Source organism: Trichogramma pretiosum, unplaced genomic scaffold (assembly GCF_000599845.2).
Source record: "Trichogramma pretiosum strain Unisexual culture from Peru unplaced genomic scaffold, Tpre_2.0 scaffold158, whole genome shotgun sequence".
NCBI classification, from domain to species: domain Eukaryota; kingdom Metazoa; phylum Arthropoda; class Insecta; order Hymenoptera; family Trichogrammatidae; genus Trichogramma; species Trichogramma pretiosum.
This window is the reverse complement of record NW_019641601.1, coordinates 21,766-33,714: the sequence shown is the minus strand read 5'-3', so window position 1 is coordinate 33,714 and position 11,949 is coordinate 21,766. Positions and strand designations below refer to the sequence as shown.

The 11,949-nt window shown below is 33.7% G+C and overlaps 1 protein-coding gene across 1 annotated transcript; it reads right to left on the bottom strand.

Annotated features, from left to right (window-relative positions):
* Positions 1–4,805: 4,805 nt before the first annotated feature.
* On the bottom strand, positions 4,806–10,733 carry LOC111693551 (zinc finger protein 271-like). Its single transcript, XM_023458359.1, has 3 exons — positions 10,142–10,733; positions 9,761–9,964; positions 4,806–4,840 (listed from the first exon to the last, which is right to left on the bottom strand). Exons 1-3 carry the CDS (start codon positions 10,635–10,637, stop codon positions 4,806–4,808), a joined length of 735 nt encoding a protein of 244 aa, XP_023314127.1. The 5' UTR covers positions 10,638–10,733.
* Between the last annotated feature and the right edge of the window lie 1,216 nt (positions 10,734–11,949).

Below are 11,949 nucleotides of genomic sequence, written 5' to 3'. Positions count from 1 at the left end.
CATCCTCGAAGACGGGATTCATACGAAGCCTTGGGGACATTACACTATACCAGATGAAGCATATCATAGGAAATGATAATTAGCGTAATTGACATTATCGTTGTTGACTTTAATTTCTAGCTATTAGAATAGAATTGTTCAACCGTGTAATTTTATACTCTAATCATAGATTCAATGAGGTATGTTAGCATTAAAACCACAGCTTATACTTTTTCCAAAAAAAAAACAGGAAATAACACGAACTCTTCCTGTAAAACGTTGTTAGACACATGTAGTCATGTGTTAATAACAGAAAAGTTGATAAGTACCCTTCTCTCTCCATACAGCCTCATTGATTGTCTACGACTCGGTTTGCTATATAAATCACGAAAATTTGAAAATCTAGCACAGTCAGTCGACCCTTTTCGTCTACAAACGCACAACGTGAGCATCGTCAGCAGCAGCAGCATCAGCACTTGCAACGATTAAAAGTATGTAGTTAAAAATTAAATTTTTTCAAACAATAATTTTTTTGTACAATGAATACTCATACCAATGCATATTTTTATTTACAGATGGACCTAGCCACTTTCAATTCTCTCGCCAAAAACAAATACCCCCCATCGGTTAAGTTAGCCGACTTGGAACTTAATGTTGATCATATGATCAGCGGATTACGAACAGCTCGTACAAAATTTGGGGTAAAGGTAGTAGCGGACTTAGAATATGCTGATGTTGGAAAAAGATCGTTGTTTCTACCGTATCATCTTAGTGAGACTTTGCAGAAAAACGAGGCATTTTTTAATGAGCTGTGCGAAGCAGCTCAAAAGTACCAGCTGTTCTGCAGACATCACGGCAATGGAATTTTAGAATTAAAAAAGTGAAAATTGAAATTTGTTTTTTCAAAAATATTTTATTGTATTTTAAAAAAATTTTTAAAATGTATGTTTTATTATTGATAATTGAAATTTGTTACAAAAAATATATATATGTAAGCACACACATAATTGTTAATATGTAAGTGTGCGTGCGGTACATTTAAAAAATAATAATCAATTTATAAATGTATAGATTGCGCGGGATTCTACACTCTCCCATCATTTTCATGGTCTGCGATGTTAAAGCAAACAGATGTGAAATTAGATCTTATTACGGATATTGATATGTATTTGTTTACTGAACAAACGATAAGAGGTGGACTGACACAGATTTCTCATAGGCACTCACTTAGTAATAACATTTATATGGGTGAAAAATATGATCCGAGCAAGTGTGATAAATATTTGATGTATTTTAATGTAAACAATCTTTACGGGCAAGCAATGAGCGAGAAACTACCATATGGTGGCTTTGAATGGGTCGATGTTAATCAAAGTACTATACAGTAACTAGAAAAGTTCATCAAACCCGACAGTGATGAAATTGGCTACATCTGCAAGTAGATATCGAGTATCCGCAAGAGATACATGATCTACATAGTGACTTCCCGTTTTGTTGTGAACACTTATCTCCCCCAGGCTCAAAACAAAAGTAGCTCATGACGACACTATTGAAAAAAGAACGTTATATTATTCATTACTCAATGTTAAAGCAAGACATTGAAAATAATTTAAAAGTCACAAAGATTCATAAAATTTTGAAACTCAAACAAAGTGCTTGGCTCAAACCGTACATCGATTTGAACACTGAAAGACGTAGAAATGCTGATAATGACTTCTTGAAAGACCTTATAAAATTAGCGGTTAATAGTTTACTTGGAAAATTTATCGAAAATGTAAGAAAACAGGTAGATGTAAAATTAATTAATCGCTGGGAGAATCGGATATTACATATCTCAGCCGAATTTTCATAGTTTAAGCATATTTGATGAAAATTTTGTGGCTCATCAGATGCGACAAAGCGAAATAGAATTATCAAAACCCATGTATGTAGGCTCAAGTATTTTGGATTTAGCTAAATGTGTTGTGTATGATTTTCATTATAATTATATGTTAAAAGAAATTGGTCTAAAATATTGTACGTTGCTGTATACAGATACAGATAGTTTAATTTATGAAATTCGCAACAAAAATGTCTATGACTTAATAAAAAAAGATCCTCATAAATTTAACACATCGAACTAACATTCAAATCTTGTAAAGACGAATACTGGTAGTATTCGTACGACTTTATTGTAACTACATTGTAACTTGCGGTGCGTGAGCAAGCATTAGTATACAATTATATTAGATCAAATCGAGTGAACTCGTGTGAGTGACTGAGAGTGCCTGCGAGCTGGCACGTTCCACTTTTTTAGTTGGTGGGAAATCCGGCAAATAACTTAGCCTAACCTTAACCTTTTCTAATAAAAAGAAATTAATAAAACTGCGAGAAACAGCTAGCGAGCGGTTACGCATGAATTACAATTTAATGTATCTCACGCATCTTTTATGCATAATTTCGATGACACACACGACAGGTAATAAGTAACATCATTTCGGCACGCGCAGCCAGCGTGAACAATGCCGACTGGAGCGGCCTAAAACCATCACCTATTTCTTAGGCCTCTGTTAATTAAACGCTTGCAAGAACTTTTGCGAAAATACAATTCGCAAGACAAAGAAATGTATACGCGCTGCCGCGAGATGAATGAATGTCGTAGAAAACCTATAAAACTGCGGTGGCCGCGGCTCCACCGATTTCGGGAAGAGCGTGGCCCTGGGGTTTTTTAAGGTACACGCGCATGCAAGATATGTGTGAATTATCGACACATATCGAGCCGACTACATACGCTGCACCGCTAGGGCGGGGGCAAATTTAGTCGTATATAAACAACAGTAAAAGAGGATCAGTCCTCCTTCATATCTACGAAATCGCACACTACGTGTCGATACTTGTAATCATTCGACTAAAATCAAAGTTTATAAAATATATCACTTGTATTTGTAAATGCATTGTATGCATATAATTCGAGTAACGTCAACTGTGTAAATCAATTGTACTTATTCAAGTAGCTTCATAATAACTGTGTGTAAACAAATTGTACTGTGTTTGTGTGTGTGTGTGTGCCACACCATCATCGGCGAATAAATAAAGAACTGTAAGTTTATTATCATACTTCTTTTGACATTATCAGTCAACCAGTACACCGAGAATTGACCGCCAGGCTTACGTATATTGTTTGTAATTAGTTGAGTAAGTCTAGGTGTAAGTCAACCTTTTGTATTTCAATGTATGAATATCCGCGAACAAATTGAATTGTAATTATTCCAAATAAAACTGTAAGTTTATTATCATACATCATTTGACTTTGTACTCCCTTTTATCCCATAAAATATCTTTAATATTGTAAATGCATTGTATGCATATAATTCGAGTAGCTTCACAAGAGTGACTTTGTAAATCCATTGTACTGTGTTTGTGTGTGTGTGTGACACCATCATCATCAACGATTCCGAATAAATAACAGTAAGTTTATTATCATATTTCTGACTTTGTACTTCATTCCATACTACCCCTACGCAACAAGTTATAAATAAATAAATAAAAGGGTTTTCTGTTATAATTCCGACTACGGAGTATGTAACAGTATTCACTAAAAATAAGGAGAAACCTGAGACACCAATGCTTTTTTAACACTGTAGTAGCGAGATCGCGACTATTTGGAAAAGCGGCGAATTCAATCATTGATTTAACATTTGCAACGAACAACGATTTTAATAAACATTTGAGAGATGTGCTCGATTTGGCACGAAATAAGAACTTGAACAAATGTTTAATAGGAAAATATTGTTGAATAGAGGAATCAATGCATAAATAATTAAAATCATTGTAGATATTATCTTGGCAGATAAAACTCGCAACGAAATAAATAAACGTGTATTACAAATGAAACACACAACTGTAAGTGTGAAAATTCACACAGAAATCTCACGTGCCAGCAGAGCTCGATACCCAATGAAATCAAAAGATACCAATTCAACGAAAAACACTATTAAACTAGCGTAACGTCTTCTGTATCTCGCAACGAAAGTAGATAATTAAACAACGCATATTAAAAATTGCGAGTTAAAAATGTGAAAGTTTACGCAGGAATCATACGCGTCAGCACAGTTCAATGCTCGATGAAATCAGAAGATGTCAATTCAACGGAAAAGCTATAAAACTTAGGCATCCGCCATTCATTAGCATCGTCTGTCATCACGTCCTCACGGATGAGCAAATGTCGACCGGTCAACCTATAGCAGCACCTTGCCCCGAATTATGTACGAGTATTGGTTTGTTTAAGGAGGACCCGCGAATTTACCTTATTAAGCAGAACCTCAAGGTATTAAAAAAAATGTTTAAATCGTAATGAATGTTTAAGACGCGGGCCTAGCACATTTATTCGAATCGTTAAAAATTAATTAAAACCCCAACTCGTTAGCCATCCCTCTAATAAAGTACATTACTTTTATATTTTTGGTAGTCACAAGTTAATTTAGTAATATCGAATATCGATATTGGTGATATGATCAACTACTGAGAATTATTGTTGGATTGAGAAAAACAAAGTTATAGCCATGTGATCAATAATTAATAAGAATTATTGTTGGAAAAAAATAAGTTTAACTACTATAAATTACTTTGGAAAATAACTACTACGAATTATTGCAAGGTGAGATAGAAATAAATAAAAAAAAATAAACTGCTTACTTTTTTTACTGGCACGTAGCTCTGCGTGAAATTTTAGAGCCATTACTGACCAACGGACGTCACTTTCTTTCTACTAGTGAACTAATACACTGATGATACACTAAGAGAGCTATGTTTATTTAAGCAAGATGTGAAAAAAGGCACCGCCTGGCTTACGACTGCTCCTGAGTACCATCACTCTTGGAGGCTGAAAACGAAGTGAACGATCCTACGACTTTTGACTATGCTCATACTGTTTTTTAGATCTCTCGCGAACTCCCCACCTCTACTCCCAAACGAACGCTTCGATTATTTCGTACTATGAGCTCTACACGTTAACAAATATTACATTTACAGTAATGAAGTCTTATTCTATTCATTTTCGTGCTTCTCATGATGTATTATATACTTATGTTGTAAGTGATTTGACCAATGAAAAAAAGCTTTTAGCTTAATTGTTTAAACAGTTTTGTTATGGTACACACGTGAAGTTATTAAAAGTCAAGTTCTTAATGATTGTGAAAACTGTGTAATTGATATTTAAATTATTATATTCTTCAGTATACTTATTATAAATGCACGTATTCAATCAATTTTAATTTATAAAAAATGAATTGTAAGTTTAATATTGAAAAATATCGACTTGCGTCTGAAAAATAATGATTAGAAATTACTTTTCTAATTGATTACTTTTCGATTAATTTTATCGTGATTTTTTAGATATTAATTATTAATTGCGGATAAAAACTACAAAGTCATCGTAGACGTGGTGACTAATCGTGCATTTGTTCGCGTATAAATTATAAACTTAATTTAATAATAACCGACTCAACTTATCCTAACTTTCATTACTTGTGAAAAACTTTCGAGTTGTTTTTCTTCATCGCATTTACATTTACAATTGATACAATTATTTAATTTTAAAATTAAAATTAATTATTTGTAGCTATCCCTTGCGTTATAAGTATCTTCAAAAATATAATTTAAATATGAAAAATATTGGTTGATTCTTAGGTTTTACTTATGTTATACGGGTTACCGACAAAATCTCCGCGCGACAAAATCTCTGCGACAAAATCTCCGGGGATAAAATCTCCGGTGACAAAGTTTCCGGAGACATAATCTCCCGGGAAAAAACACGCACGAAAAAACACACTATCACGCATCCCAAACACACTTATACTCATACCAAAAGTCCGAGTAAAAGGAAGAAAAACAAATAACGATAGATATTATGTGTACAGAAGTACCTTTATACATTTATTAACAAGTCTAATAAGTAGAAAAATATAAATTCAAATTCGGCGGAGGTTTTGTCCCGGAGATTTTGTCAGCGGAGATTTTGTCGCGCTCCCATATTATACACTAGAGACTTTTGTGGATGCAGTGCCAATGTACCAGATTAGATAACACTTGCGGTTTTATCACGGGACGCTCCGTTGCTACATAAGTAATTGTTTTGATGAAAAAGCAAATAAATAATCGGATAGCTAATTTTATCCTCTGCCTCATATTAATTCTGTACTAAAATAATAAAAATACCGATAATTAAGATTCTTCATGTTATAGGTAAGAAAGGAATTAGAAGCGTCGGTAAGTGCGATAGCAGAGAGAAAGCGAGGCATATTTGAAAATGAATAGTTGCGTCGGCTAGGACGTCACGTATTTGTACATTCCAGTGTTGCATTTAATTGATTAAAAAATTAATCAAATTGGCTGAAGTTAGCCAATTAAATTTAATTTTTAATTTTAAAGAGTCACGATTAATAATTCAAATTAAATTTAATTTAAAAACTTTCAAAATTATAAACCAATTTTAATTCTTAACTTGACAAGTGATAAATTGAAATTAATTTGAATTAGTAGTCAGGGAATTTTCAAATTTTCGGATTAATATAAAAATTTTAATTTTTAATTTTTAATTTATTAATAAAAATAATTTATTAATAAATTTACTCCAAAAAAAGATGTGAAACATCTTACTATTAATTTAAGAAAATTAAAGAATTCAAAAGTAATTGAACAAGTAAAAGTCGAAACAAAAAAAGAAGTAAAAAATTAAAAAAAATTAAAACTCGAAAAATCAAGAAAAAATCAATTTAATACAAAAATATAAAATCAAACAAGTAAAAAGTAAGAAAACAAAAAAACAAAAAACATGAATGAAAAAAACGAGAAAATCAAGAAAAAGAAAAGTCAGAAAATCCCAACACAAGCATCGATGTTTCACATCTGGTGCATTATCAATGCGTGCTTACTTTTCAAATCGTTCCCTCTCATTGAGTTAAGTAATCAGAGTAGTTTCTTGAGCTTTAGCGCACCAGATGTGAAACATCGATGATAGTGCATAGTCTCGCGACGTACATGCATAGACAACACATACGTATTATATGTATTAGCGATACACATAAGCAAGAGAGAGAAAGATATCTCAACGCAGTCAATCCCGTGAGCTGAGCCGACTGCTGTTGCTTATGCTGTTACGTTGCCTCGTGCGTATACGTAAACACAGGCATACGCGCGTCGAGTCTCGGCAGCGGGCAGCAGCAGAAAGCAGTTCTGTAGCTGGCGCGGCAGCCAATCACAGCGCGTAGCGCAAACCGACGCTGTATAGGCAGTTCTACGACCAAAGTTGCGCTCGCTCGGACGGACGGACGGACGGACGGACGGACGCTCGGTTTTTACGGGTTTACCCCTGACACCAAACGCGAATATAGATGTTTCACATCAAAATATAGATGTTTCACATCAAAATTTTGCAAAATTTTGGCTTGAATTTCGTTCCAGTGGCTCCTATAGATTTCTCAGAATGTTGTAAAGAGTGAGGAAAAAAGTGATTTTTTGAGAACCCGAAGCCGAATTACTGAATTTTCAGCAACAAAAACGCATCCCCTAAAAACAGCTGTATCTCGGCGAAATTAAGACCGTTTTAAAATTTAAATACGGCGTTGGAAAGGTGAGACAAAAACCTATCAAAAATCCATTAACATTTTTTAAATAAGTGCTGAGCAGTTTGTTTTTTTTTTTTTTTTTTTTGAAGANTTGAGCAGTTTTTTTTTTTTTTTTTTTTTTTTGAAGAAACAAATGCACTTTTCTTGGTTTAAAAACCACGTTTTCGGCACAAACGAGTAGGCAATTTATGCAAACAAAATTATTCCAAATCGTAAACATATTTTTGTATTATTTTGACGAAGCAATTGTCGAAAAACACCAAGTAAATCATACACAAATCAGCATATACCGAGGGCATATAGCATCTGCAATCAACGATCTTTTTTCGCATCTTTGCCTGTATTTTATGCTCAGAAACCCAAAAATCGTTTTTTTCACTTCGTGTAGCTCGACATGAAAAATTCAAATTATCTGTCAGGCCTGTGTCTCGTTCAGTCTATTATTCAATATTAATTTTCCTTCGTGATAATATTTTTCTCTGAATCACCGGTTTTTTTGTTTAACTAAAATTATAAAAATTCATGGAGAATCATTCAATTTTCAGCTGATAAACCAATAGCATGCGTATGGATTGCAGCTGAATTTCAGGCGTTTCAAAGGGCAATTGGTACTCAGGATAAAAAAAAGTGTCCTTCGCTCAGAGCAGGATTTAATTATTTTTTATAGAAAGAACGATGATGTTGATTCTTCATTCCAATTTATGGAAAATTAAGTACAATTCAGAATTTTGGAAGAAAATAAATTGCACAAAAATGAAATTTAAGCACTTTTTCGTAAAAAAAAAATAATTTAAAATAGACCTAGGAGAAACGAAGAATAAAGTAATTGTATTCAAAAATTTCAAATGCAAGTGTCAAAAATAGTATATTTTGCACCTAGGGAATGAAAAACTGGAAAGTCTCAGAGCACGTATAATTTATCATCCGAAGCGAAGCCAAAGTTGATAATCACGTGCTCTGAGACTTTCTTTTTTCGCTACATAGGTGCAAATACAATTTTTTGTGAATCCCCCAGCCTAAAATAACATTTTTAGTACGATTTACATATTATAATTTCAATTGTTATTTATTCAATTGATACACTGATGATACAGTGTAATTCATTGAAGATCACATGAAGCCTGAATTTTGTTATTTTATGAGCAGGATCAAGTGATCAATTGGTACATCTAATATCGTTCGATTATGAAACATTCGAATAATAGGGTGGAATCTTATTGGCACAATTTCTATTCAAATTTCAGGTAAATTTTTTTTAACACTGCGTGCGCGAAACACGGGTTTTCTAACCTTAAAGCGTCAGAAAACCCTAGTTTCTCGCAAGCAGAGTTAAAAAATATCGTTTGCAACTAGTCCGCGAGGAAGTTGACTCATCCAGGAGTCTTTGCACCCTCGCTACGCTCGGGTGAAAACAACTCCTGGATGAATCAACTGCTTTGCGCACTTGTTACAAAATATACTATACTTGGATATCTATATAAATTTTTATATACATATAAGTTTGAGACATTTTTATAAACAATGCATCAAGATAGAGATAAGTTTAATACAGTTTAATCATCAAATTATGTAAAGAATAGCTTCAATAAAATATCATTGAACTTGTAGGAGGGCGAGGGAACCTTCAAATTTTTCGTAAATAACTGATCGGTCATGTGAAATTATGGCCCTCATGAGCAAATCGAATGTGGAGAATCAAATTACGATTACATGCAAAATTTGATTCGATGATTGTTGTCACGATACGCGTTACATTTCTAATTGTACTTTTCCGATTGGCGAATCTATAAATTTCATGGTATGTTAGTGTCAACTACAATTTGATGGACTACATAATTTCTTCTTGCACTTGTCGCATGTAAAGTCTTAATTGACATCGTGGAATTTTTTTTGATGCTTCCTTAAATTTTGCTTAAGCCCGAATTTCTTCTCGCATTTGTCACATGTAAAATCTTTGCGACCTTCGTGGATTATTTTTTGGTGCGAAATCAAACTCGATTTTTGGGCAAATGTCTTATCGCATTTGTCGCATGAATAATCTTTCTGACCTTCGTGGACTGTCCTTTGGTGTAAGAGAAAAGTTGATTTGTATCCGAATTCTCTTCCACACTTGTCGCATACGAAATCTTTGCGACCTTCGTGGACTATTTTTTGGTGTTTCAACAAATCTGATTTACTTCCAGATTTAAGCTCGCACTTGTCACATGCGAAATCTTTGCGACCTTCGTGGACTATTTTTTGGTGCTGAGTCATAATCCATTTTAGTGCAAATTTATGTTTGCATTTGTCACATGTGAAATCTTTACGACCTTCATGCATAATTTTTTTGTGAGTGAGCAAATTACTTTGCTGACCGAATTTCTTCTCACACTTATCGCATGGAAAATCTTTGCGACCCTCGTGGACTGTCCTTTGGTGAAAGAGCAAATTAGATTTTTGTCCGAATTTCTTCTCGCACTCGTTGCATGCAAAATCTTTGCGACCTTCGTGTACTAATTTTTGGTGCTGTAACATAATCCATTTTAGTCCAAATTTCTTCCCACACCTGTCACATGATGCGTAATCTTGGCGAGCTTCGTGGACTGCTTTTTGGTGTGCTGTCAAATTGCTTCGAACCCCAAATTTTTTCTCGCACTTGTCGCATGCAAAATCTTTGCGACCTTCGTGTACTAATTTTTGGTGCTGTAACATCATCCATTTTAGTCCAAATTTCTTCCCACACCTATCGCATGGGAATTCTCGCACTTCGTGGACGGTCTTTTGATGTACGAGCAAATTTGATTTTTTCTCGAACTTTATCTCGCACCTATCGCATGAATAATATTTTCGATCTTCGTGAACTACTTTTTGATGGTGGAGCAAACTCGTTTTTTGTGTAAATGCCTTCTCACACTTATTGCAAGCGTAATCTTTGCGACCTTCATGAATTGCCCTTTGGTGCTTGTACAAAGCTCCTTCACTTCCAAATTTCCTCTCACAATTGTCGCATACAAAATCTTTACGACCTTCATGGACTGCCCTTTGGTGTCTCATCAATTTCCATTTTTGTCCCATTTGCTTTTCTAGCTTGTTGTGTACTGTCTTTATGTGCAAGAGCAAATTTTGCTTATTTCCAAATCTCTTGGCGCACTTTTCACACAAGTAATCTTTGAGAACTTCGTGAAATATTTTTTTATGCTTGAGTAAAGTCGATTTATTTTCAAATTTTCTCTCGCACTTGTTGCATGAGAGGTCGTCTTGTTTTTTGTGAATTAATTTCTGATGTGTGAACAAACTCGATTTTTTCACAAATTTCTTCTCACATCTGTCGCATGGAAAATCTTTGTGGCTTTTGTGTTCTGATATTTGGTGTCTACTCAAATGACTTCGGAACTCAAATTTCTGTTCGCACTTATCGCAAGAGTAATCTTTTAGCTCATTGTGAATTGTGTCTCGGTGCATTATCATGCTTGATTCGAGAGTAAATGCCTCCTGGCAAATATCACTAACGTATTGTTTTTCATCTGAAATAACAAAGTCGTGTTCACTTGAGTTATTTTTTGTGATAACTTGTTCAATTTTATCCTCACCTTTATACATTTTGGCACCTGAATTAACCGATATAGTTCAGCCTATTTACTACCCCGGTAATTGAATGAGTAAAATTTATCTTCGATATAAATATGGCTTAGAGCTTGTTTCGTCGGAAAAGGTACGATACAAACTAATTTGTTTTAACTATAAACATGATTAGTATGTCGAGGGACCATGTCAAAGTCGTTTATATGATCATATTGTTTACAATTACGTTACCAATTTATCTATTTATAAATTATCCTTACGACATTTGAAATAAATTAAAATCTAACTTGGTGACGACTAAATTATATACTACCATTTGATGAGAATAAATAGCATATTTTTCTCATGTTATGCTGCAAAACTTACTACATCTTAATAAGTTAACAAAATTTATTGTTATCATTCTGTCGACTAATATTTAAAAAGAAGAAAAAAAACAAGTATTTCAGAAAAATGTTCATCCCATGAGTCATGACTCGGGACTGCGCGAGTGGCTAAATCTACAATTTCCCAACAAAACATACCATGAAAATTTAATTTTTTGTCATAAAACATTGATTGAGAAAATTAAAACTAATCGTGTATTTTTAGGTTTACTGCTATGATATTAAATATTATTGTTGAAAAATTGACTGCTTTTCATTTAAAATAAAATCATGAAATGAGATATAAATAAACAATTGAAAATTGTGATTTGTGACATTCATCTAGATGCGGCTATCCTCCTCGTCTAATTATATCCCATAGCATTTATACTCACTGACTTTATTCGCTACTTATCACTGGAAAGTTAATGCAAATTATA